Below are 27,532 nucleotides of genomic sequence, written 5' to 3'. Positions count from 1 at the left end.
TATTTTGGGACTGTAATTATGATAATTTAGATTAATTGGTGTGTTGATATTCCACCATGAGAGGAACTATGTTGAGGTATAATGAACGGATGAATGGGATGCTGGATGATTTTATGTGTTTTGTGTATTGGGATAGGTTGTTGAAGGCCCATTTTTAGAGGAGATTATGCCGAATTTTTTTTAAATTTTGGCATCAGCTAGGGTCATTACAATGGAATTCCACTTAATCAAATCACCTACGATACAAGATACCTCATCACTGGAATTATAATCCCTGGCTGAAATGTTCTGCGGGAAAATGTGGACAGCAAACGACCCCACCTGACCAATATGGGAACTCGCCCACCCTGACCGAAACCGATGTCCATCCGGTTCTTTCAACCCATAGAAATTACATCGGTTCTTTCAACCCATAGATATTGGAATAACCGTTTCTCTGTGGAGGAACAGAATAACATTTTATTCCATGTAACCTTCATGAATCCATTTGACTTCTTTCGCTAGAAAATAAAGTACCTTCAAATTGATCGCAACCCTACTTAACCCGCTAGACGTTTTTTGCTTTCATTTTGTCCTTAATGATCCGTGCACGCACTATGCTGTGTTAAGAATAATGTAATAGAAAGAGTACTAGCAAGGGCAAGAATGGGATCAAATACGACCATGTATTGGCTTTAAGATTCATGATAACGAAAAGCTACACAGATATCTCAAATCATATACAAATTATATCTGCAGTAACAAGAGATCAAAGTGTTTAAACCATTCCTATAAAGTATAGCCATGTTTGGTTTAATTATTTAACAGAATATGATATTTGAAAAAGAGAGAGAGTTTTCAAAATATTATGAGAGATTCTCCTCTAAAATTGAACAATAAAAAACTATTCAAAGTCATGTCTAGTTTAACTAAATTAATTTCAATTCCAAATTCAAGTCGTCGATTCGGTACACCAAAACGCAACAACAATGAAATCCTCATTAGTTTAAAAACAAGTGTGGGCGTGCACACAAAAGGGATGTGTCTAGTTTTCTGCATTTGAAGGAGCAGTTACTGACTTCACATATTGTTTAATACTTTAATCACATGCATACACAAAGAAATCTTCATTAGTTTAAAAACAAGTGCTCTAACACGCATGATAAGGGATCTGTCTAGCTTTCTGCATCTGAATCTGATGGAGCAGCTAGTGTCTTCATTTCTCTTGCACCCATTTTTCTTCTCTTGTCTTCCGTTATTAATCGTAGCATTCCTCATCAAGACATGGTTCCTCAATACTTCTATTATCAACAAACACCTACCACCTTCACCACCAAAGCACCCAATTATAGGAAACTTGCACCAACTGTACTTGCCCGCTCATCGCTCACTCTGATCTTTATCTCAACGACACAGGCCTCTCATGCTGATTCACCTCGGCAGCAGGCCGACACTTGTTGCCTCATCCACTGACACTGCTCGAGAGATCATGAAAACACATGATCTTGTCTTTTCAAACAAGCCAAAATCAAACATTGTTGAACGGCTTCTCTACAATTACAAGGATGTGATTACGGCCCCTTATGGTGAATTCTGGAGGCAGATGAAAAGCATTTTTGTACTCCAGCTTCTAAGTAATAGAAGAGTCAGTCTTTTCATATTGTCAGAGAAGAAGAAACAGCCCTCCTGATGAAGAAGATGGAAGAATCATCTTCTCCATCCTCGCCATTGAATTTAAGTGAAATGTTCACGCTGCTAACGAATGATGTGGTAGGCAGGGCTGCTTTTGGGAGAAAGTACAGTGGATGGGGAGATAGGAAGAAGTTTATGCTGCAATTGAAGGCTTTCTCGGGGTTGTTGAGCAGCTTTGATGTTGGGGACTTCATTCCATGGCTTGGATGGATCAATCATGTCACTGGTCTGTAAAATGTCAACACCTGAATCACTAGAACAATGACAAATCAGAGCAAGAGAGTCATAGTAGGGTGCAAGAATGCCACGTTTTGAATATGGAATACCACGGATCTCGTGAAACAATTCATTGCCCATGTCAAATGAAAGGATCAGATCATGATAGTCACTGTCTACTGCAAACCAGTGATAAACTCCATTAATGCATGCGTTAGACAGAGGGATGTGAATGTTAGCATAAGGCAAAGCAACTTCATCAAGATATCTCCAGGAATCAGTAGATAGGGTATACACAGCAACCTCATAAGGAGTATACCTTTATTTTCTAGTATCATGATTATCATCCATACGTTGCAAAAGAGATTGATGAATTCCTGGAGCAAGTAGTTGAAGAGCGTATGAATGTACTGACAAGGAAGAGTAATGGCGATGAGAGAGTTGAAGACGAAGGCAGGGAGGATTTCCTTGATATTTTGCTTAGGATCCATAAATACAATATTGATGTTGATAGAGATTGCATCAAAGCTCTCATCTTGGTGAGGATCCCTCTCTCTCTCTCTCTCTCTCTGTGTCAAATTAGAAGTTTAATAAAGAACCCACTCATCAGCAAAACAAGAAATGTTAATTAAACAATACAAATGAAACATCCGCATCAGAAAACAGCAAAGGAATAAAAAGTAGAAATGAACAGCAAAGGAATACAATCAGCAAATATATCTCAGAAGAACCAGCTTCAACTGAAGACCAGCTTTCTAAACATAGAGCAAATCAGTTAAAGTACTTGATGTTACCAGATATATTCAACTAGACTCACAAATCTAATCCAATCCAGTGAGATCAATTTTTAATGCAAAGAGCATTGAACAAGTCTCAACTTTATATTACAGGACAAAAATAAATAAATAAATAAAATAATAATAATAATAATAATAATAATAAAATTCTCAACTTTCCAGTTGAAACATAATGGAGCTTTATCTATCTATAGTATATAGTGGACTTTGCACAAATTAGCAATCCATTCTGAATATTTCTTTAGGCTGTATTAAGAAAAAGACCAATCCAGCACAACCCTTAACAAATCTAATTGATATGTAGCTGCAAATCATTAAATTATTGAGACAACTAATTTTATGTCATGAATTGTCTCTCTCACTCTTAAGTCTGTCCTGTGTGTGTGTGTGCACAATGGCTAGTTGCAAGGATATTCACATCAAGGATACAAACATATAATGAACAAACTTTACTAACCATCTTAATTTGTTTTATCTTCTGATTCTTGTAGGACATCTTAGTTGCTGGAACTGATACCACTTCCACAGTCCTAGAATGGGCAATGACAGAGCTATTAAGACACCTGAGAGTCATGAATAATGTGCAAAATGAAGTCAGAGAAATTCTTAAAGGCAAACCACACATAACAGCAGATGATCAGGAGGAAATGCACTGCCTTAAAGCAGTGGTCAAAGAAACTGCTCGTTTGCATCCTCCTATCGCATTACACAGACGTGAAGCGAGCGAAGATGTCAGACTAATGGGCTATGACATTCCAGCCGGAACAATGGTTATTATCAATGCTTGGGCAATCGGAAAGGACCCCATGTCATGGGTTGAACCTGAAGAGTTTCATTCTGAGAGGTTCTTGAATTCTTCTATAGATTTCAGAGGGCATGACTTTGAATTGATTCCATTTGGAGCTAGCAGGAGGGGCTGCCCAGGGACCTCCTTCGCAATGACCACCAATGAGTTTGTGTTAGCAAATCTCATGCACAAGTTCAATTGGGCATTGCCTGGTGAGGCCAAGGTAGAACATCTGGACTTGACTGAATGCTCTGGTGTTACAATCCGCAGAGGAATACCTCTCCTTGCTGTTGCAACTCCATGTTCTTGCTAGTGTAATCTGTGACATTGCCATGTTTGTCGCATGTTTCCTGTTTTCGAGAATAAAACATATTTAGAAAGAGATTGTGTAAATTATAGACTAAGTACAATTAACATAAAGCATTATTGGATTGTGAATTAGATAATATTAACTGAAATTCTAAAAAAAAAAACCTTTTGGCTTATCACATTTGTTTGTGTTACACTCATCTTGTCTAAAATATGATAGAGGAATGTTGGAATGTAATTCTATATAGAACACGGAGCATGAAAAAAGATTGCACTTGGATACAAAATGCTGTCAAGGTGACTAACCCAGTAAACAATTTTCCCAGTTAATGATATAATATTTAGAGCTCAATCACCACAAGTGACAAATGAAACATCATCACTGTTAGAAAGAGCTTAATGGATCCAAGTGACTGTAGTAATTTGGAATTTGAAATTCATGTTAATCAAATCACCTACAATACCAGATACCGCATCACTGGAACTAAAATGTTCTGTGGAAATATGTGGATGTCAAACGACCCTGCCTGGCCAATATGGGAACTCACCCACCATAACCCAAGCCTGCAACCCATAGAAATGATAACGAAAATCTGCGCAGATATCTCAAATCATATACATATTAGATCTGTAGTAACAAGAGATCAAAGGGTTACCACGCCCATAGAGTACATGTTCTGGTGGGACAGACATAGTATAGCTTCCCCTTATTGTTATTATGGTTGTACTTTGTTACTTTGATAGAAGCTATTTTCCCACAACCACAAATTATATTCTTATACCTCAAATCTTCACCATCATTAGATTGTGTAGTTGAAGTGAGACATTTTCGATTTCAATTTACAACTGTGAACAAAAAGTCATTACCAGTTACATCAGTCAAGAACGCAGATACATAAAAAATTTGTGCGAAAGCAATTTCAGTAATGAGAATGACATGCATAACAGTAATCACTAAGTTTTTACTTGATCAGTGCGAAACGATTTAGGGATTTGATAACGAAATCGAGTTGTTTGTTTTAATTCATTATAAATCAATGAATTCTTACATCATCTGTTAGAAACAATTTAGGGATTTGATAATGAAATCGAGTTGATTCGTATTATGACATGCAATGGCCTAAATTCGTGCTGTGATAAGGGGAGAATACCTACGGTATGGCTGCGAAACAATTCCCAGTTGCTAGGGCTTCGGATTGACCATCATGAGGAAGAAGAAGATGGCCGTTGTGACTTGTGCAAATGTAATGGATGGGAGCGCGATTCGGGTCGGGTAATGTTAGGAAATTTGAGGATAGCTCTTTTGCCAATGACACAAACTATTGCTGTTCTGATTTGAGAGAGCATAGGACATCCCGGTACTCTTCTTTTCTTTCTTTTTTTTGGGTTTTTTTTTAAGATGTTAAAGCGCCTGACATTTGATGGAATTTTAACCATACGCGTCGCATGCCCTATCAGGGGGCTATTTCACCACATCCAATCCTGGATACTTGCATCCTCAACTAATACACAAACAATAAATTCACAATTTGTCGCGCGCGCGTGTGTAGGCAGGTAAATTGAGAGTTTCAATATTTGTTTATTGACTTAGTGTTATAGCATACTTGTCCCAAGTCATATTCGGATGAAAAGTAAAATAAGTATAAATGAGTGAATATACATTACTATAAATGAGTGAGTATGTATTACTATCTAATAACTTAAATTTTTGAGTAAATAAATAAGCGTCTACCCGTTACAGTTGGTATCAGAGGTAGACCCAGTTTTTAATCCAGTGTCACGCCAAGTGCTTGACTCGGAAGGCGTTCGGGTGTGCTACCAGGATAGGCAGAATAACCCGACTGTAATTAGGGCATTGCGAGTTCAAGTGGGGAAGAATGTTACAAGGGAGACTTGTCCCACATCGGATCCGAATGGAAAGTGAATTGGGTATTTATAGGTTGATATGCAGAACTACTCAATTACTTAAGTTTTTTGGTAAATAGGTAAGCGTCTACCCATTATACTTGGATACTATACTCATAGGGGTATTATAGATTTTCTCATGATTTGACAACAAATTGGAGAGACAATGAAAATTTCTTAAAGAGTTTTGAGATTTTGATTAATATAAAGAGATTATGATGTATTTTTATGGGGATAATTTAATAAATAACAAGTTATTTATGTGGTATTACAAATACGACCATATCTAAAAAAAATGGATGAAAAGTGCCACTATAACACAAAAGTATAACAAATATGACAACTTTACACTAATAATTATGTATTTGACAAATACCTATATATATTAGTTATATATTTATGGATGGAATTCTAGGATTTATTAATTAATCTTTTTGATGTTATCAATTAGTATTTGTCATCTTTTATTAAAGGTTAAAAACTGTATTAAGATGGTTGTGATTAGAGATAAATTATTTATCGGTTTCTAGAGACTTGGTAGAGGGAACTTGCTTTTGGGTTTGACCCATTTTATTTTTATATCTTTCAGGTTTTAGAAATTCAAGTCTCAAGGTTGAGGATCTGTACCTTGGAGACTTACCTATCATCTACTCTTTCCAGTTATTTCAAAGTACTACATTATTCTATTATATGTTATTCGTATTCTTTATTTATGGATTATCGGATAATGGATTTTGTTTGAGGGGTCTTTGAGGTACGGGATTCCCGAGTTGTATCTTTAGAGAATATTTAATATGGATTTTAAGTTGGAAGCTTTTAAAGGGATTATTAATTATTAGATTTCTTTCAGTAGTTTATTTATTTTCTTTTGTAATCCGTGCTTGATAAATATTAATTGTTTTGATATTCCCTATTTTTTTTTTTTTTTTTTAGTGTGGACTTGATCAACCCATGTCTCTAAAATTAGGGGGTATCACACGACTTGTAACTTCCCCACTTCAACCAGTATCTCATTTGTTTTTGGACTTTTTGTTAGTAAATGTAGGTTTCGGTCGATGTAAAGTGGCTTCACGTCGATTGAGTCGGCCAATTCGGTCGACATGTGGACCTCACACGTCGACCGATTATTGGCACCCCTCCCTTGGCTACTGTTTACCTCTCTGTTCATTTTTTGCCACTCTCTTTTGCCTTATGGTAATTTGGAATGCATGGTAGTAATGTATTCACGTTTTGAGACCTCACATGTTACTTCATTTGTGGATTTGACCATTTTACCCTTGACTTTGGTATTTTTATCAATTTTCCTTGGGTTCCGCATTTTGGTGACTGGGTTACAGAGTCGGGTTACATTCTCTTGATTGATGAACCGAATTATGGGATTTGGTGCGCCACAACGTGCAGAAGATAATGCATATACACACACACAAATATATAATGAAAAATATTAGTAGTAAAAAACAATTTAGAGATAGAGAGAGAAATCTAGTGTAATTGTTTCTTTTTTCCTTTTCTCAATTCCTGTAGTTTGCTAAACTATGAAACATAAATGTATAAAAGAATTAAGTGTAATATGTATTAAAATAGAGGACATTAAATGTCTTTTTAACTATCGCCATATCAAATTCAAGGTCACACCGAGACTTATAGCACCCCGTAATGTTTTTTCATCTCCTTGATACATAATATACAGAATCCTCACATTATCAAGTCAAGAAATCAATTTATTACTTAGTTCAATCCGACCATCCATTTGATTCAAAGCGTGTGAATCTATTCATCTAAATACGTTTAGTAATAGTATCTTGACACAAAAAGGATTACCTTACATGTATCCCTTCGGTTCATCAATTATAAAGTGACTTTTAGATTTCCCTTCTATACTCATTTGGATTACATAGTTTAGTAATTATGGATAATTTCACTGACACCCCCAGTAGTTTGGCCAAATATCAGTCTAAAATATCTTTCGAAAATAATTATCACTCACATTACAAACGTTTGTTTCGTTTTTCACTCACACCCCAAAAGTTAGTTGACAGGTGTATCAGACCACTTTTTACTTGTAAAAAGACATTCTTATCATTTGACTTTGGTTTGACTTAATAAATTGTTTCTTTAATGATTAAAATTACATGTTTACCCTCATTTGACTTTAAATTGACTATTCAAATGACATGTTTACCCTTCCTTTTCCATATACAAAAATCAATAAAGTAGGTGATCAACATCATACAATTTGCTATTGAGGGCTATTATACGCCATACAGGTGTAAGGTTCTACATTTTTTTAAGGAAATTAATGAAATTTTAAGTAAAAAAAATTTATTTTTTAAGGAAATTAATGAAATTTAAAAAGAGAAAGAAAAAAATAAAAAAAAAAATTTAAAACTAAAATAAGAAAAATCACTCATTCATATATTTTTTTAAGGAAATTAATGAAATTTTAAGTAAGAAAATTTTATTTTTGTAAGGAAATTAATGAAATTTAAAGAGAGAGAGAGAGAGAAAAATAAAAAAAAATTTAAAAACTAAAATAAGAAAAATCACCCATTAATATATTTTTTTAATAAGAAAATTTTATTTTTTTAAGAAATTAATGAAATTTAAAAAGAAAAAGAGAAAAATAAGAAATTTTTTATAAGTGTCCGGTTCTACGATCAATTACCCATTCATATATTCCATCATTTCATATATATATATATATATATATATATATATATATATATAAGCTTGTCCTCATATTTTTTGGACAACAAAAACTACTTCTTTTTATTGTTTAGCACGTGAATTAAAGTTTATTTCTATCATTTTATATATATATATATATTCTTCATCTGTCTAATTCATCTTCGTCTCTCTCTCTCTCTTTCTCTCTCTATCATACACAACATATACACTTTCTATACATAACTTATTGGTGCCATAAACCATAAACTCCAATACTAAATTCCCAAATCAATCTGTAAATACCCTAATTAATAAATTGAAAGAAATTATTAATGGGGTTGGTTTCCCCAAAATTGATTAATTACCCAAAAAAAAAAAAAAAATATAATAATAATACAAAAATTCATATACAATAAAACCATACGTAACCAGCTCTCGCCGGAGGTGAAGCACCATACCACCATCGTGTCCTCTCCTCCCTCATACCACCATGCTGCTAAGCTCTATAAACACCGGCGATATGTTCTGTATCAATGCTTACAAAAGAAAGAAAACCAAAGCAGAGTCTTTAGACTTTAGCTAAAAACTCTCTCTCTCTCTCTAATGATGGTGTTAGCCAGTCGGAGCTAATCAATCAACTGTTTGATTTACAATCCTGTTCGATTCATGTCTTTTTCAACTGATAATGGAGATCAATCGAAAAAACCCATTTCCAAATCAAGGTTTGAAAATCTCATCCGTCAATACACACTACCTTTAATTGATACCATGCGTGGTCTCAATCTCAGAAACCGACCACCCAAGTCCACGCTTTAAGCCCCCCAGATACCTCCGCTGCTGGTAGTACCACCGTCAGTGACTGCGCCGGCAAGTTCAACCACCACCACCACCGGCAAGGCAACCTGACTATCAATTTCATTTTATCGAATTCTACTTACACCAATTCAGTGTCAATGGCCGAACCTCTTCTTCCTTATTGACTCCCCACAACTGACCTTCTTGAGCCACCCATAGATCCTCACCTCAAATCCATTGATTTTGTGGAAAATCTAGCTGACCTCTATCGCCATCTTGTGGGTTGTCCTGTATCCAGTAAATCATTGATGTGCCTTGAGCAGTACTCGAACTTGTGCAACCATGGTGATCCAAAGCTGCTACGATTAATCTTTGTGCTTTAGGGTTTCATGGTTTTGTTAATCTATAGGTCGCATCTATAAAGAAGAGAGAGAGTGGTTTTGATCTGTAGAGAAGAGAGAGAGACAGACAAGCGTCCTTGAGGAGAGAGAACGTCCGATACAGATAGAGATATAAGGGGTATAAAAGTCATTTACCTTATTTGATATTTTGTATTAAATGTGATTAAAAAATTAGGGGCAAATATGTCTTTTCCCATGTTTTTAACGGAGACAGTAACGGAAAAGTGAAAATGGATCTAAGTGATAGTTATTTTCGAAAGATATTTTAGATTGATATTTGGCCAAACTACTGAGGGTGTCAGTGCAATTATCCCTAGTAATTATGATCCTTGTGATCTAACATTGGAATCTGGATCAAAGATGCAGATGGGTGGGTAGAGGAAAAGTCAAGTGTAAGCCTCTAAAAATGGAAGAGAGGACTGAAAGGCTCAAGCATCTCCAATGACCTTTCAAATGAGTTTTCAAACTAAAAATATAGTAGGTGGATGAATATAAGGCACTCTAATTGTTTCTCAAAAGACCTATCATATTTTGAGGTTCTCAAATGTATTTTCAAATATAGCAGCTCTCAAATGGCCTCGTAAATTCAAAATATAGCAAATGGATGAAAATATGCACTCCAATGGACTCTCTCAAAAGACCTTTCATATGTTGAGATTGTCAAAAGTTACCCAAATGAAAATAAGACACTCCAATAAGCTCTCAAAATATAGAATGGTTGTTGTGTCAAAAAATAGCATTTTCGATGAAATGCACTATTGAAGTAGAATTGTAAAAATATAACATTTTGACATTGTAGTTTATCTCAAAATATAAATTTGGCATGAAAATATAGCATTTTGTATTGAAGATGCTCCTTGGAATGAGAGAAAACCTCAATGCAGAGGGCTTTTTTACAAACCTCTACATTTTTCTTTGGATAAACCATATTTACCTTTTCTCAGCTTTTGCTTGAACCCTCAAACATGGTGCAACAATATATATATATATATATATATATATATATATATATTGTAAATGACATAGGCATTCCTTTGCTTCATTGAAAAGGCTTGAGAGGACTTTAAAGAGGAAGGCTACTCTTAGGGGTATACAAAAGAACCGGAACCGTGAGAACTGTAATCGTTTATTTCGATTCTCACGGTTTCGATTCCGGTTCCGATTCCGATTTCGAAACTTTGGAACCGTGAATTACAGTTCCAGTTCCGGTTCTAGACCATGGGAACGGTAAGGAACCGGAACTGTATATATATATATATATATATATTCCACAATTGTGTCGACAGATATTCGTAACTTTGTGTTGACAGATAACTTAGATGAGTCAACAAGAATCATTACCTAGCACGTGGTGGTGGTCCACAAAAACTCAAATCTCAAGTCTCTTATCTAAATTCTAAACTTAGACCTAATCTCTCAAATCTCAATGCTCGCAAGTCTCAACTCTCGTTCTGTTCTAAAATACTCAAATCTCAAGTCTCTTATATTTGTAACTCTCCTTCTGTTCTGAAAATTGATCGAAGCCGCCGCCTCGCCTCGCCTCGCCTCATCAGTGATCAGTCATTCAGTCCTCGACTTCTCTCTGTTGTCCACTTCGCCTTGCCTCGCCTCACTTTAACGCGGTCCCCTCCCCTGACCTCTCATCGCCTTCGCCTGAGTCGCCTCCTCTCATCTCCTCAATCCTCATCGCCCTTGCCTCCTCTCAAGTCTCAAGTCTCATCTCAAGCTAATCAATTCATCGTTGCTGTTTATTAACTGCATCATCTTCTCCCAAAGAGAATCCAAAGCACTGACTTCTGTCATCTCTCTTAGTTTAATTTTATTTTTTACTCTCTTTGAAAAATCTGGTAGAGGCTTGGAATTGGTTTACTAGGTAGATGATGATGGTTGAAGAAGGAAGTGGTTGTCCGATCAACATCCAATATCAGCCCAACAAGTCTTCTGTATTTTTTTTTTTTTTGGAGATATATTAGACTTAGTTAGAGTTAATTATACTGATATACTCAATTGATGCGAGTGCCGCATGTGATGGTGTTCAATTTCGTCATTGAGATGCCCATATGTATAGTTTCTCTACCGTTCATGGAGCAATTTTGATTTCTGTTATTGTATCTTAATTTACACACAAAAAATCCAAACAGTTAACGGTTCTCTACGGTTCGGTTCCAAGACTCAAGACTTGTACGGTTCCGGTTATGGTTCCTTTTTCAAGGAACCATTGTGAACGGTTCCGACAGGAACCGGAATCGTGTGCACCCCTGGCTACTTTCATCGAGTAGACATGACGACTAAATAATTCAAACAAAAGTAACCAATACATATCTATGGATTTAAGGTCATCATTTTTATATAGTGTTTATTTAAATATAAATAAGATAATTTACTATTTGATAAACGAATTCAATAATTAATTTTAAGTAAATTAAATAATTTATTAAATTAAGTATATTTGATAAGTTATTTTTATATTATTTTAAAAAGTAAATAGTATTAAATGAAATAGAATTTTAAGTGGTAGTGAATTCAATTATGACTGAATGTTGAATGATGAATACTTAATTTTTTTTTACAAAATAATATTAAAAAATTTCTCAATTTACATTATCACTTAAAATTCAGTTCTATTTTATTTTATTTATTTATTTATTAAACAACATCAAGTTCACAACTTCTCACTTTTCAATTAATCAAGTTGATTCTTCTTTTAAGTTGGTCAACAAACATTATCATGCACATGCTTCTCAATTATAAAATTTAGTTCTATTTTATTTTATTTATTAAACAACATCGAGTTCACAACTTCTCACTTTTCAATTAATCAAGTTGATTCTTCTTTAGGTAGGTCAACAAACACCATCATGCATATGCTTCTCTAACTTATAATTTTTCTTGTTTTGTAGAAAAGAAAAAAAAAAAAAACTATCTCATGTACAAGAGTCTTGTGGCCCACTGAAAATTTCTTTCTCCACCTCTCAAAGGCGTGTGAGTTTCTTGTCTGCCAATGAACCACAAAAAAAAAAAAAAAAAAAAAAAAAAAAAAAAAAAAAAAAAATTATATTTTAATTTCCAAATCACACCAAAGTTTACAACTTCTTGTTAGCAGATAACAATTCTCTTGATTTTTTAATTTTCTCTGTCCGGCTAATCAAGTCAACAAAAACTATCATATTTTAAATTTCACGTGACGGGTTGTTGGCTTATCATCTGTTCTCTTCTTAATACTGTAAATAAATGACAAGATTCTCTTAATAAATAAATAAAGTCCTCATTATTAGTTTAATCGCATCCACACAACAAGGGAAGAAGTCATTATTAGTTTAATCACATCCACACACAATAAAGAAGTCCACATTATTAGTATAAAAACAAGTGCGCACGCAGAGACACACAGCACGCACAAGATTTGTCTGGTTTACTGCATCTGATGGAGCAGCAGCCAGTGACTTCATTCTTTTTTCACCCTTTTCTCTTCTCTTCTCTTCCCATATTATTCATAGCATTCCTCATCAAGAAATTGCTCTTCAATACTTCTACTATCAACAAACACCTACCACCTTCACTACCAAAGCTCCCAATTATAGGGAACTTCCACCAACTGGGCTCGCTCCCTCACCATCCACTCCGATCTTTAGCTCAACGATATGGCCCTCTCATGCTGCTTCACTTCGGCAGCACGCCGACACTCGTCGCTTCGTCCGCTGACGCTGCTCGAGAGATCATGAAAACACATGATCTTGTCTTCTCAAACAGGCGGAAATCGATCATGGCTAAACGGCTTCTCTACAATTACAAGGATGTATCCATGGCACCTTATGGTGAATTCTGGAGGCAGATGAAAAGCATTTTTGTGCTCCAGCTTCTAAGTAATAGAAGAGTTCAGTCTTTTCAATTTGTCAGAGAAGAAGAAACCGCCCTCCTGATGAAGAAGATTGAAGAATCATCTTCTTCATCCTCGGCATTGAATTTAAGCGAAATAATCACGTTGCTAACGAATGATCTGGTATCTAGGGCTGCTTTCGGGAGGAAGTACAGTGGAGTGGAAAGCGGGAAGAAGTTTTTGCTGTTGTTGAAGGATTTCTCGGGGTTATTGGGCAGCCTTGATGTTGGGGACTTCATTCCATGCCTTGCATGGATCAATCATGCCACTGGTTTTTATGCTAAATTGGACAGAGTTGCAAAAGAGGTTGATGAATTCCTAGAGCAAGTAGTTGAGGAGCGTATGAATGTCCTGAAAAGGAAGAGTAACGGTGACGAGAGAGTTGAAGACCAAGGCAGGGAGGATTTCCTTGATATCTTGCTTAGGATCCATAAAGACAATACTGCTGTTGATAAAGATTGCATCAAAGCACTCATCTTGGTGAGGATCGATCTCTGTGTGGGTGTGTGTCAAATTAGAAGTTTATTAAACCAGAAAGATATAACACAGCACACACTCATCAGCAAAACAAGAAATGTTAATTCAACAATACAAATGAAACATCCGCATCAGAAAACAGCAAAGGAATAAAAAATAGAAATGAACAGCAAAGGAATACAAATGAAATCAGCAAATATATCTCAGAAGAACTAGTTGTAGTATATATTTTGCTAAATTACTAGACTTGGCCCACCTAAGTCTCACCAAGAGCTTCCAATTTGCAAAATCTATCGATTTATCTGATTGAACTGCATCTAACAAAACTGAATTGCCGCCTCCAAATTTTATATCAACTTTTCCAAAAACATATATAGAGTTACAATAGAACTCTTCAGAATTTGAGCAACAAATATATATAAATATACTAGAATCTTTTCTTCAACTAAATTGTTGAAAACCCAGATACACCAGCAAAAAAGTTCACTAATTCAAGTTAAATGCACTTTAATTCAACATGGAAAACAAAGAAGAAAACATGCATATAGTTCAATAGTTGTATACATCAAATTGAGTGATTACTTATTATATATTGTTATACACTTGATTTACCTCCTTGTTAACGCCAGGATGGTATTTTAGAGCAAGTTTCCGATAAGCCCTCTTCTAGTTGTTAAAGGCATGCCTAGGCTCCAAAAAAGCCCCAGGCTCGTCAAGGCTCAGCTAGAGCGCCTCAACCTACTAAGGGCTAGGCTCCTTCAATCAGGCTCACATAAAGCCCTCAGGTTCACACTTTTTAATAGGCTACAAGCTAAAAAAAGACCACGCCTTGTATTTTTTAATCATTTATTCATATCATTTTCTTTCTTACTTGATGACTAGTAAATTAAAATGTTCTATATCATATATCTTATTGTTAAATCTTTTGAAATATTTGACAAAGTTCATAAATTTATGGTTCACTACTTACATTAACTGCAATTACTGCTTGATTATGAATATATATAATAATATATGTTTAAATATGCATTATTACATACACGCGCCTTACTTCGATCAGGCTCGCGCCTTATACTGCGCCTTACTTCGATCAGGCTCGCGCCTTATACTGCGCCTTGCGCTTAGGCTCCACATGGCATTTGGCGCCTTAGTGCGCCTTGAGCCTTTAACCCTCTTGATTTCACCAGGAGTTGCAGAGGAGGTGACCCCCCAATACTTCATATGGAGACTCTCTGCGGCTAGATTTCACAAACTGTCTAATACTGCTTCTTTTCTTCTTCCTCTTTTTATTTCTTTAACTTGGTGAAAACGCTTGTAAAGCATACGCAAGAAGGTTATAATTGCCTCCATAGCCTATTCTGCAACTGGGTATTGAAGTTTTGCTTGGTTTTGCGGATACAAAAACCTACAATGACTAGATCTTGGACAGAGATGAGATAGAGAGAGGACGGGATGATTGGTGTTAAACACAGAGCAAATTCGCGCATGAGAAAGAGATGAGAGAGAGAAGAGAGAGCAAATTCATGGACAGAGATGATAGAGAGAAGATGTGGGTCAGATCGGTTGGTTTTGGAGTAAGGTTGAATAGCAGTTAATTTTGATCAAGTAACATTTGTAGCAGAAAGGAAAGAGGCTTCAACTGAAGACCAGCTTTCCAAACTTAGAGCAATCCAGTAAAGGAACTCTTACTAGATATTTCCCAATTACTAGCCTTACAAGATATATTCAACTAGACTCGAAAATCTAATCCAATCCAGTCAGATAAATTTTTAATGCAAAGAGGATTGAAAAAGTCTCAACTTTTCAATTGAAACAGAATGGAGCTTTATCTAGTGTATAGTGGACTTCGCACAAATAATGAAATAAGTCATCTACCCTAAAAAATTATTTAGGCTGTATTAAGTAAAAGACCAATCCAGCACAACCCTTTACAAATCTGATTGATATAAAGTTGCTAATCGTTTTATAATTGCAACAACTAATTTTTTTTTTATGCAATTTGTGTGTGTGTCTGTGTCTGTGCACGATGGCTAGTTGCAAGAATATTTACATCAAGGATACTCACATATATTGAACAAACTATACTAACCATCTGAAGTTGTTTTTTTCTTCTGATTCTTGCAGGACATCTTTGTTGGTGGAACTGACACCACTTCCACAGTCCTAGAATGGGCAATGACAGAGCTATTAAGACACCCGAGAGTCATGAATGATGTGCAAAATGAAGTGAGAGAAATTCTTAAAGGTAAGCCACACATAACAGCAGATGATCTGGATAAAATGCACTACCTTAAAGCAGTGGTCAAAGAAACTGTTCGTTTGCATCCTCCTTTCCCATTACTCGGACGTGAAGCGAGTGAAGATGTCAGAGTAATGGGCTATGACATTCCAGCCGGAACAGCAGTTATTATCAATGCCTGGGCAATCGGAAGGGACCCCGCGACATGGGTTGAACCTGAAGAGTTTCAGCCTGAGAGGTTCTTGAATTCTTCTATAGATTTCAGAGGGCATGACTTTGAATTGATTCCATTTGGAGCTGGCAGGAGGGGCTGCCCAGGGACCTCCTTCGCAATTGCCACCAATGAGTTTGTGTTAGCAAATCTAATGCACAAGTTCAACTGGGCATTGCCTGGTGGAGCCAAGGGAGAACATCTGGACTTGACTGAATGCTCTGGTGTTACAATCCGCAGAGGAATACCTCTCCTTGCTGTTGCAACTCCATGTTCTTGCTAGTGTAATCTGTGACATTGTCATGTTTGTTGCATGTTTCCTGTTTACGACAATAAAACATAATTAAAAAAGAGTGTGTGTAAGAATAGACCAAGTACAATTAGCTTAAAGAATTATTGGATTGTGAATTAGATAATGAGAGCTGAAATCCTAGAAGAAACTTTTCTGACTTATCACATTTGTTTGTGTTACACTCATCTTGTCTGACAAAGCATGTAAAAGATTACACTTGGATACAAGATGCTGTCAAGGTGACTAACCCAGTATATAATTTTTCCAGTTAATGATAACACGAGAGACAAAATGAAAAATCATCACTGTTAGAAAGAGCTTTTTGAGTCCAAGTGACTGCAGTAATTTGGAATATGGAATTCCACTTAATCAAATCACCTACGATACCAGATACCTCATCACTGGAATTATAATCCCTGGCTGAAATGTTATGTGGTAAAATGTTGGTGGCAAACGACCCCTCCTGACCAATATGGGAACTCGCACACCCTGACCCCAACTGATTTCCAGGTTCTTTCAACCCATAGAAATTGGAATAAACGTTTCTCTGTGGAGGAACAGAATAACAATTTATTCCATGTAACCTTCATCAATCCATTTGACTTCTTTCGCTAAAAAAAAAAAAGTACCTTCAAATTGATCGCAACCCTACTTAACCTGCTAGACTTTTTTTCTTTTATTTTCGTCCTTAACGATCCGTGCATGCAGTATGCTGTGTTTAGAATAATGTAATAGAAAGAGTACTAGCAAGGGCAAGAATAGGATCAAATACGACCATGTATTGGCTTTAAGATTCATGATAACGAAAAGCTACACAGATATCTCAAATCATATACAAATTAGATCTGCAGTAACAAGAGATCAAAGGGTTTAAACCATTCCTATAAAGTATAGCCATGTTTGGTTTAATTATTTAACAGAGTATGATATTTGCAAAAAGAGAAATAGTTTTCAAAATATTATGAGAGATTCTCCTCTAAAATTGAACAATAAAATACTATTCAAAGTCATGTCTAGTTTAACTAAATTAATTTCAATTCCAAATTCAAGTCGCTGATTCGGTGTTCCCAAACGCAACAACAATGAAATCCTCATTAGTTTAAAAACAAGTGTGGGCGTGCACACAAAAGGGATGTGTCTAGTTTTCTGTGAAGGAGAAGTTACTGACTTCACATATTGTTTAATACTTTAATCTCATGCAGACACATAAAGAAATCTTCATTAGTTTAAAAACAAGTGCTCTAACACGCATACTAAGGGATCTGTCTAGCTTTCTGTATCTGAATCTGATGGAGCAGCTAGTGTCTTCATTTCTCTTGCACCCATTTTTCTTCTCTTGTCTTCCGTTATTATTCATAGCATTCCTCATCAAGACATGGCACCTCAATACTTCTACTACCAACAAACACCTACCACCTTCACCACCAAAGCTCCCAATTTTAGGAAACTTGCACCAACTGCACTTGCCCGCTCACCGCTCACTCCGATCTTTATCTCAACGACACAGGCCTCTCATGCTGATTCACCTCGGCAGCAGGCCGACACTTGTTGCCTCATCCGCTGACACTGCTTGAGAGATCATGAAAACACATGATCTTGTCTTTTCAAACAACCCAAAATCGAACATTGCTAACCGGCTTCTCTACAATTACAAGGATGTGATTACGGCCCCTTATGGTGAATTCTGGAGGCAGATGAAAAGCATATTTGTACTCCAGCTTCTAAGTAATAGAAGAGTTCAGTCTTTTCATAATGTCAGAGAAGAAGAAACAGCCCTCCTGATGAAGAAGATGGAAGTCTTCTTCATCCTCGCCATTGAATTTAAGTGAAATGTTCACGCTGCTAACGAATGATGTGGTATGCAGGATTGCTTTTGGGAGGAAGCACAGTGGATGGGGAGATGAGAAGAATTTTATGCTGCAATTGAAGGATTTCGCAGGGTTGTTGAGCAGCTTTGATGTTGGGGACTTCATTCCATGGCTTGGATGGATCAATCATGTCACTGGTCTTTATGCCAAAGTGGACAGAGTTGCAAAAGAGATTGATGAATTCCTGGAGCAAGTAGTTGAAGAGCGTGTGAATGTCCTGAAAAGGAAGAGTTATGGCAACGAGAGAGTTGAAGAAGAAGGCAGGGAGGGAGGATTTCCTTGATATTTTGCTTAGGATCCATAAAGACAATATTGATGTTGATAGAGATTGCATCAAAGATCTCATCTTGGTGAGGATCTCTGTGTGTGTGTGTGCGTGTGTGTGTGTGTGCGTGTGTGTGTCAAATTAGAAGTTTAATAAAAAACCAGAAAGATACAACACAACACCCACTCATCAGCAAAACAAGAATGTTAATCAAACAATACAAATGAAACTTCCACATCAGAAAACAGCAAAGGAATACAAATGAAATCAGCAAATATATTTCAGAAGAACTAGCTTCAACTTAAGACCAGCTTTCCAAACATAGAGCAAACCAGTTAAAGTACTTGATGTTACCAGATATATTCAACTAGCCTCACAAATCTAATCCAATCTAGTGAGATCAATTTTTAATGCAAAGAGCATTGAACAAGTCTCAACTTTAGATTTACAGGGGAAAAAAAAAAAGTCTCAAATTTTCCAATTGAAACGTAATGGAGATTTATCTATCTATAGTGTATAGTGGACTTTGCACAAATTAGCAATCCATTCTGAATATTTCTTTAGGCTGTATTAAGTAAAAGACCAATCCAGTACAACCCTAAACAAATCTAATTGATATATAGCTGCAAATCATTTAATAATTGAGACAACTAATTTTATGTCATGAATTGTCTCTCTCACTCTTAAGTCTGTCCTCTGTGTGTGTGTGCATGATGGCTAGTTGCAAGGATATTCACATCAAGGATACAGACATATATTGAGCAAACTTTACTAACCATCTTAATTTGTTTTATCTTCTGATTCTTGTAGGATATCTTTGTTTCTGGAACTGATACCACTTCACAGTCCTAGAATGGGCAATGACAGAGCTATTAAGACACCCGAGAGTCATGAATAATGTGCAAAATGAAGTCAGAGAAGGCAAACCACACATAACAGCAGATGATCTGGAGGAAATGCACTGCCTTAAAGCAGTGGTCAAAGAAACTGTTCGTTTGCATCCTCCTATCGCATTACACGGACTTGAAGCGATCGAAGATGTCAGACTAATGGGTTATGACATTCCAGCCGGAACACTGGTTATTATCAATGCTTGGGCAATCGGAAAGGACCCCATGTCATGGGTTGAACCTGAAGAGTTTCAGCCTGAGAGGTTCTTGAATTCATCTATAGATTTCAGAGGGCACGAATTTGAATTGATTCCATTTGGAGCTGGCAGGAGGGGCTGCCGAGGGACCTCCTTCGCAATGGCCACCAATGAGTTTGTGTTGGCAAATCTCATGCACAAGTTCGATTGGGCATTGCCTGGTGGAGCCAAGGTAGAACATCTGGACATGACTGAATGCTCTGGTGTTACAATCCGCAGAGGAATACCTCTCCTTGCTGTTGCAACTCCATGTTCTTGCTACTGTAATCTGTGACATTGGCATGTTCGTTGCATGTTTCCTGTTTTTGAGAATAAAACATATTTAGAAAGAGATTGTGTAAAATATTGACTAAGTACAATTAACTTAAAGCATTATTAGATTGTGCATTCGATAATATTTAACTGAAATTCTAAAAAAAAAAAAAAACAACCTTTTGGCTTATCACATTTGTTTGTGTTACACTCATCTTGTCTAAAATATGATAGAGGAATGTTGGAATGTAATTCTATATAGAACACGGAGCATGAAAAAAGATTGCACTTGGATACAAGATGCTGTCAAGGTGACTAACCCAGTAAACAATTTTCCCAGTTAATGATATAATATTTAGAGCTCAATCAATAAAAGTGACAAATGAAACATCATCACTGTTAGAAAGAGCTTAATGGATCCAACTGACTGTAGTAATTTGGAATTTGAAATTCATGTTAATCAAATCACCTACAATACCAGATACTGCATCACTGGAACTAAAATGTTCCATGGTAAAATGTGGATGTCAAAGGACCCTGCCTGGCCAATATGGGAACTCACCCACCATAACCCAAACCGGCAACCCATAGAAATGATAACGAAAATGTACGCAGGTAGCTCAAATCATATACATATTAGATCTGTAGTAACAAGAGATCAAAGAGTTACCATGCCCATAAAATACATGTTCTGGTGGGACAGACATATTATAGCTTCCGCTTATTGTTATTATGGTTGTACTTTGGTACTTTGATAGAAGCTATTTTCCCAAAACAACAAATTATATTCTTATACCTCAAATCTTCACCATCGTTAGATTGTGTAGTTGAAGTAGGACAGTTTCGATTTCAATTTACAACTGTGAACAAAAAATTCATTACCAGTTACATCAGTCAAGAACGCAGATACATAAAATATTTGTGCGAAAGCAATTTCAGTAATGAGAATGACATGCATAACAGTAATCACTAAGTTTTTACTTGATTAGTGCGAAACGATTTAGGGATTTGATAATGAAATCGACTTGTTTGCTTTAATTCATTATAAATCAATGAGTTCATACATCATCTGTGCGAAACAATTTAGGGATTTGATAATGAAATCGAGCTGATTCGTATTATGACATGCAATGGCCTAAATTCGTGCTGTGAAAAGGGAAGAATACCTGCGGTATGGTTGCGAAGCAATTTCCAATTGCTAGGGCTTCGGATTGACCATTATGAGGAAGAAGAAGATGGCCTGCGACAACTTGCTAGGGTTTTGAATTGAAGCTTGATGAAGAAAGATGACCGTTGTGACTTGTGCAAATGTAATGGATGGTAGCGCGATTCGGGTCGGGTAATGTTGGTAAATTTGAAGATAGCTCTTTTGCCCGTGACACAAATTATTGGCGTTGTGAAATTGAGAGAGCATAGAATATCCGGGTACTTGCATCCTCAACTAGTGCATAAAAATTAAATTCACAACTTAGTAAATTGAGTTGTGAAATAAATTTTTATTTTTAATTTAAATTGTATATTAAATAAAGAAATAGTTGAAATAGATATTTAATTTTATTTCTGTATATGTGTATAATTTTCTGCACTGATGGAGCTGCTACCGACCTCATTTCTTGGGCATCCATTTTTCTTCTCTTCTCTTTCCATATATATATATAGCCACGAACCAACCTTAAAAAGCAAACTAATGGAGCCACTTGCTATTGTTATTATTAATTTTCCTTCTGTTTTTGTGATTTTTGAAGTTCGGGTTTTGTTAGTAAAAGGGTATATGATTGGCACTGTAATTTTTTAAATTTTATTTTATACATTCATGAAGCTATGATTCCAGTTGAAAAATGGAGATAAACTATATATATTATACATGAATTGCTAGTGTTTCTAGTGATTGAAGGTTAATAACTTTGTAACAGGTAAAGCTGTACGTGGTCTTCGTCAGTTACAGAAAAAGAGAGATCGAAAACCTTTTAAAGTGATGCAGGTAGGGGTAGTTTGGGCATTTAAATTTTTTATTTGACTGAAATTTAACGGACATGTCAATATAGGAGCTATCTGCTTAAATAAGTGTCGGTGAACACACACAAACAAATCTGTCGAGTTTTCTGATGATGGAGCCGCTACTGACTTCATTTCTTTGGCATCCATTTTTCTTCTCCTCTTTCCGTATATATAGATAGCCACGAGCAAACCTCACAATGCAAACTAAGAAATCCACTTGCTATTGTTATTATTATGTTTCCTTTTGTTTTTGTGATTTATGAAGTTTGGGTTTTGTTAGGAAAAGGGTATATGATTTGTAACGATCCGAATTTGTGGGTCCGAACCGTTAATTGGGTCCTTACCCGAACCCGTAGTCAACCAAGTCATACCATTCATCTTCTGTGTCCATGACTGTCAGACGAGTCAATCCATTGTCCAAATGCTCTAAGACACAACCTTACAAAGATGGTCAGATGCATAGGTCAAAGAGGAAGGGTCAGCTGACAGAGCATAACCGTTCAGCACATGGTCGGTCGTTCTGACTTACAAGGTTCGGTCATTCTGACCTAGAATGGCTCGGTCGTTCTGACCTCAGATGGTTCGACCCTTAGCCGTTCGGAAAGAAATGTTCGGCCCTCAGCCGTTCAGAAAGGAAGGTTCGGCCCTCCGCCATTCGGAAAGGAAGGTTTGGCCCTCGGCCGTTTGGAAGAAAGGTTCGGCCCTCGGCCGTTCGGAAAGAAAGGTTCGGCCCTTAGTCGTTCAGAAAGAAAGGGTCGCCCTCGGCTGAAGGAAAGGTTCAGCCCTTCATCCCTTGGCTGAAAGAAAGGTTTAGCCCTCGGCTGAAGGAGAGGTTCAGCCCTCGGGTGGCTCTGCCAATTAGCTGGTTCTCCTTGTCAGCCGGCCGACTGGCCCTGGATAGCTGCTATCTGCAACCTGGTAGTCCAGAACCCTGGACTCTTAATGAGCCGACCTTGATAATCAACTTAATGTGCAGCCGAACCCAAATTCACGTCAATAAACATGACATTTTTAAATGAAAGGCATCTACAATTGATCAGAACTTAACTCTATTACCCATTCATCAAGAAATAATTATATAGTCTTATTTTATACAATTGAAAAGAATTAAATACAAGGATGATGCCTCCCTGGCCAAAATTTACATAGCTTTAATATAAATAAAATGAAATAAATTCCTAACTACATCAGTGTCCATAGATGCACATCATTTTTCGGCTAGTCTCAGAATTCCTAAAAAATGTTAATGATAATAGGGTAAACTCAACAGCTCAGTAGGAAAAAACCTAAAATACATTCCTAAAAATCCTGTGAGCCGCAACCAAAGAAGAGGAGATCAGGAAAAAAAATCATGGGAATACTAGCCACTACATCATACATGAATTTTCACAAATTCTCAAATCATTTCATCACCTATCATGTAGATCAACAACAAATCATGCTTCACAACTCAATACTGGACAAAACTAAACATGCTCACACCAACAAGATTTATATGTAAAGAACACATAGGAAACTCACTAAAATCATAGGAATTCGTAATTTAGACTTCCCCTACCTCAAGATGGCAACCCAAGCTCCAAGCTTCGAACTTAAATCCCACCAAAAGCTTGTAATACCGGTACCAAAATGTAGCCCTTTCAATGATCTATAATTTGCTAACTCCGGCTTAAACCAAATCTTCTTCTAGCATGAAGAAATTCTAGAGAGAAGGAAAAGAGCAATATAGAGAGAGAAAATAAAGAGAGGAAAAACATGTTTGCCGAAGGAAAAGAAAAGAATGGGTCAAAAATGAAGCCATCCTTATTGGTCTCTAGAACATTTAGGTTGGTCCATGAGACTAAAATAACAAAGATGCCCCTTAAACTTCTTTGCAACCTCAACAATGCCATAAAATATCACCATCTACTTAATACCACTAATATAACATACATACATGAATATAAATACACACACACATGTGAAATGCCGATGATGCCCCTCCCTTAGGATAAGAAAACCGGGAGAAGTTCCCGAGTCCAAAAATCATCTCGATTTCTGAAAAATTCTAAAAATGAAACCGTCATTTCTAATTGACTTAGAATGACAAATAAAACACACTGATAAACGCCGAATATTGCATATTCAAGCGCCCTTATTTGCATTAGTTAAGTCCATTAGTTGATCATAATGTATAGTTTAGCTTTATTTGTTTATTTTCTTCTACTTTCAGGTTGGTTCCCCCGAATAAGGTTTAAGGAACGGTTTTAACAAACTCTTGAAGAATCAAAGTATGCCATTGCTGGGGACCATCTTTTGGGCCAAGCTTCTTGAGTCATCATATGTGTGAAGTTTGCGGTATAGTGCTCAGGACGACAACCGCATCAGCAGATCGGCTCAAAGTGGCTCAAGAGAGGAATGAAGGTTTTGCAGCTAAGCTCCGCAGGCCCCCGCCAAAACCTCCAGTAGCCCTTTGTTCCCGTGGGCGCCCGTAGCAACCCCGCGGGCCACCACCGCAGCACCGTGGGGGCCCGCCGCAGATCCGCTGGCGCCCGCCAAAACCTCCAGTGAGCTCCTTGGATTCTGAGGACCCGCGGGCACCCACCATCGCCCAGTGGCCCCCGCCGATCTGCAAAAAGCAGATCACGTGCTCCTGATTTCAAGCTGCATTTTGTCCCCTAAGAAATTTCTGTGGTCCTTATGGCTTCTAGGGTAGTTGGAGCTCGAAATTGAGTTATTGGAGGGAGGATTTTGCCTAGATAAGAGGTTGGAAGCTTGTATTTTTGGGGGATCTCACATTTGGTGCAAAGTTAGAGAGAGAAATAGTGAGTTTGGAAGGTTTGGGTATTCTTGAAGCCTTAGGTGCGAAAATGGAGGTGGAGGCTTCTTCTTCTTCTTCATTCCTTGTATCCATGGGTAACTAACTCCTTATCTAAGGAGGTGATGAAGCCCTATTTTGTAAGCATTGCTTAGTTTTGATTTAATTTTGGGGTATAATGTATATATATGGTTTTTTCTATGAGCTAGAGCACCTTACATGATGTAATGAACTTCAATGTCTATAAATGATCATTTTGAGTTAAATATCTTGTCTTAGATTATTTTCTCTCATGATTATATTGCTTCATTTTCATAGTGACAATGGAAATGAGTTCATGAAAGTGTTAAATATCTTCATTTGATAGATTATTCTTGATTTCTATTTCATGTGCTTATATTATGAGATTAAGGGCTTGATAATCTTTGGCTTAGTGAGCATGTCTAAGGTTGCATCCTAGTTTAGGTAATCAAAACATGTAATGCTTTGATAGGTTATTCTTGCCTATTGATTTCATAAATTTCTTGAAGGTAATGTAGCAATTTTGTGTTGTTGCATTCCATGGTCATATATATATGTAATTTCCCCAAGTAAATCATGTCCTAGCATGCTTATTGATAGGTAGTAGATTCACTTCCCTAGTCCCTTCTTTATTGTCTTTATCTCTTTACTTCCTAGCACATTATTGTTTTATGCATTTTTCAATTCCTAATTTTAGTGACAACCTAAACAAAACTCTATACCCCTTCATCATTCTAAAAGTAATTTTAGACACCTTAGTTGCCATAAACTAGCAATCCCTGTGATTCGACTTACCCGAACAATAGCCCTATTTTACAATGATTTGTGCTATTGCAAAATGGTTGATTTATTAGTGATCGAATCTCAAACCGATCACACACTTCTAAAACCCTCGGCTCAAAATGACCAAAATGCCCTTCGGGGCCCACGTGGGACGCCAAACGAGGAAAGGATTAAAAAATCCAAAAAATCAATTAAATTCCAGAAAATAAAAAATAGAAAAAATCGGTACCCAGGAAAACAACCCATCAACATAACTCAAGGATCAACTGATCCAACAACTGAAACTCCTTGGACACGTAGTCCCATACCGAATGCATCACCATCCACGACAAGTCAGCTGAACACGTACAAATAATACCATCAACCCCAAGTGAAACTCACTCTAAAATGGGATTGTACTACCATACGTATGCAACACACAACACCGTACTCTAACTGTCACTAAGTATACTAAAATCAATGATCATTGACCTTCGACCTGACATTGTGTTAAGGAAAGACTGACTCAGAAAAATGGTTGGCTAGGTTATTCCCATCATCCATCCGACCTTAACACCAACGTCGTTCTTGTCCTCAGGTTTAATCCTCAAGTACACCTATGCACCAACTTCCACGTTTAACTCTAGACACACAGTCCAACCATCCTTAACACACGAGTCAAATTACAGTTACTAGGCTCCACTGCTAGCTCCAAGACCCTAAGAAAATGTACACACCGGTAAATAAGTCATGTCTCACATCGCATCGGTCACAACTTCTCAGAATAATTCCCCCAAAACCAAGGACTTTACCTCCTACTGTGGAGGTAAGTCGAATGATCCAGAACAAACCCTCACTCGGAATCCTCATCAAAGAGAGAACTCTAAAAAGTTCTTTCGCCCACGGACACGCACAACTCCTATATGGAGATACAAAACTCACTGATGACAAAGTCCTTGCCAGGGCCAACATAAGAAGAAGAGAGATTAAGTCCTTCTACCGCAACAGAACAGAACACGCATTTATCGATACCTTGCATAAGCTATGCCAAGGAAGAGGAACTAAACGGAGACGAAACAACTTGTACACCTTAACATCCATACGTATAAGAGAACAGTGTCCCTTCCTAAAACTCTAGGGCTAAACAGCAAATTCTAAGACATCGTGTCTCATCTTGCCCGAAAAAGAACTTTAACAAGTGAAATTCTAAACCTTTCATTCGTAAAAACAACTAGGAAATACTGACCACTACATCAATAACCTTTAAAGTAGCATGGATAAAACCCTTCTGTCATCAATCCCTTATTAAAACCAGTGCATAAGAGCTCAACTGCTCATAAAATACACATCATTATCCAATAAAACTGTCTGGAATATTCATATAGTCTCTCAAATACATCATTGCCTTAATAAATAACAGTCACAACTGGTACATCATTACAACTTAAGACTCGTACAAAACTGCTCGATCCATATCCTGCCCCAAGGGCTCACACTAAGTATCATCAACATCACTCAGTCCGGAACCACACTACGAGATATGTCCTCTATCCTGGCACAAATGAACCCGACACTGCACAAAGTGAACAGGCATCTATCCAAACTCACATTTAACCCCCCTTACCAGAATAACTGTGTGCAGGTACCTCATGTCACACCCAAACTCGCAGGTATCCCCCGTTACAGAACTCGCAGGTATCCTCCGCTACAGACCTCGCAGGTATCCCCCGTTATACAGTCACAGGTAACCCCCGTTACTGTACCAGACTCACAGATAT

At 36.9% G+C, this 27,532-nt stretch overlaps 2 protein-coding genes, 1 long non-coding RNA gene and 1 pseudogene across 14 annotated transcripts; 2 read left to right on the top strand and 2 right to left on the bottom strand.

Moving 5' to 3' along the window:
• Positions 1-948: 948 nt before the first annotated feature.
• Positions 949-5,222, bottom strand: LOC132282469 (uncharacterized). 12 transcript variants are annotated; one of them, XM_059784167.1, is made up of 6 exons: positions 4,932-5,222; positions 4,236-4,626; positions 3,142-3,821; positions 2,207-2,456; positions 1,998-2,066; positions 949-1,916 (listed from the first exon to the last, which is right to left on the bottom strand). In XM_059784167.1, exons 3-6 carry the CDS (start codon positions 3,307-3,309, stop codon positions 1,735-1,737), a joined length of 669 nt encoding a protein of 222 aa, XP_059640150.1. In that variant the 5' UTR covers positions 3,310-3,821; positions 4,236-4,626; positions 4,932-5,222; the 3' UTR covers positions 949-1,734. The 12 variants fall into 12 exon arrangements, with proteins under 12 accessions (XP_059640150.1, XP_059640149.1, XP_059640148.1 ...); XM_059784166.1 differs by having other exon boundaries at positions 949-2,066; positions 3,142-3,214; positions 3,303-3,821; XM_059784165.1 differs by having other exon boundaries at positions 949-2,066; positions 3,142-3,247; positions 3,507-3,821.
• Positions 5,223-12,866: 7,644 nt separating this feature from the next.
• Positions 12,867-16,760, top strand: LOC132282653 (cytochrome P450 736A117-like). Its single transcript, XM_059784395.1, has 2 exons — positions 12,867-13,905; positions 16,027-16,760. Exons 1-2 carry the CDS (start codon positions 12,973-12,975, stop codon positions 16,633-16,635), a joined length of 1,542 nt encoding a protein of 513 aa, XP_059640378.1. The 5' UTR covers positions 12,867-12,972; the 3' UTR covers positions 16,636-16,760.
• A 590-nt stretch (positions 16,761-17,350) lies between these two features.
• LOC132282654 (cytochrome P450 71A8-like) lies at positions 17,351-20,198 on the top strand (annotated as a pseudogene).
• LOC132282655 (uncharacterized) lies at positions 20,101-21,640 on the bottom strand. Its single transcript, XR_009471817.1, has 3 exons — positions 21,343-21,640; positions 20,973-21,036; positions 20,101-20,223 (listed from the first exon to the last, which is right to left on the bottom strand). It is a non-coding gene; the product is annotated as an uncharacterized LOC132282655 (long non-coding RNA).
• Positions 21,641-27,532: the final 5,892 nt, after the last annotated feature.

The sequence above is a fragment of the Cornus florida genome, unplaced genomic scaffold, assembly GCF_030987335.1.
Source record: "Cornus florida cultivar Cherokee Brave unplaced genomic scaffold, ASM3098733v1 CherokeeBrave_3.0.0_Hap2_Chr11, whole genome shotgun sequence".
NCBI lineage: Eukaryota > Viridiplantae > Streptophyta > Magnoliopsida > Cornales > Cornaceae > Cornus > Cornus florida.
Note: the sequence above shows the minus strand (reverse complement) of the source record. Positions and strands in the feature narration are given on the sequence as shown.

What these genes read in the sequence shown, in the direction of transcription:
- LOC132282469 (XM_059784161.1), bottom strand. Translation starts at nt 3,309, where the DNA reads ATGTGTGGTTTGCCTTTAAGAATTTCTCTGACTTCATTTTGCACATTA. An exon ending in AGATAAAACAAATTAAGATG is followed by an intron (nt 2,457 to 3,141) that starts GTTAGTAAAGTT and finishes AATTTGACACAG; the next exon opens with AGAGAGAGAGAGAGAGAGAG. An exon ending in CATGATACTAGAAAATAAAG is followed by an intron (nt 2,067 to 2,206) that starts GTATACTCCTTA and finishes ACTGGTTTGCAG; the next exon opens with TAGACAGTGACTATCATGAT.
- LOC132282653 (XM_059784395.1), top strand. Translation starts at nt 12,973, where the DNA reads ATGGAGCAGCAGCCAGTGACTTCATTCTTTTTTCACCCTTTTCTCTTC. An exon ending in GCATCAAAGCACTCATCTTG is followed by an intron (nt 13,906 to 16,026) that starts GTGAGGATCGAT and finishes TGATTCTTGCAG; the next exon opens with GACATCTTTGTTGGTGGAAC.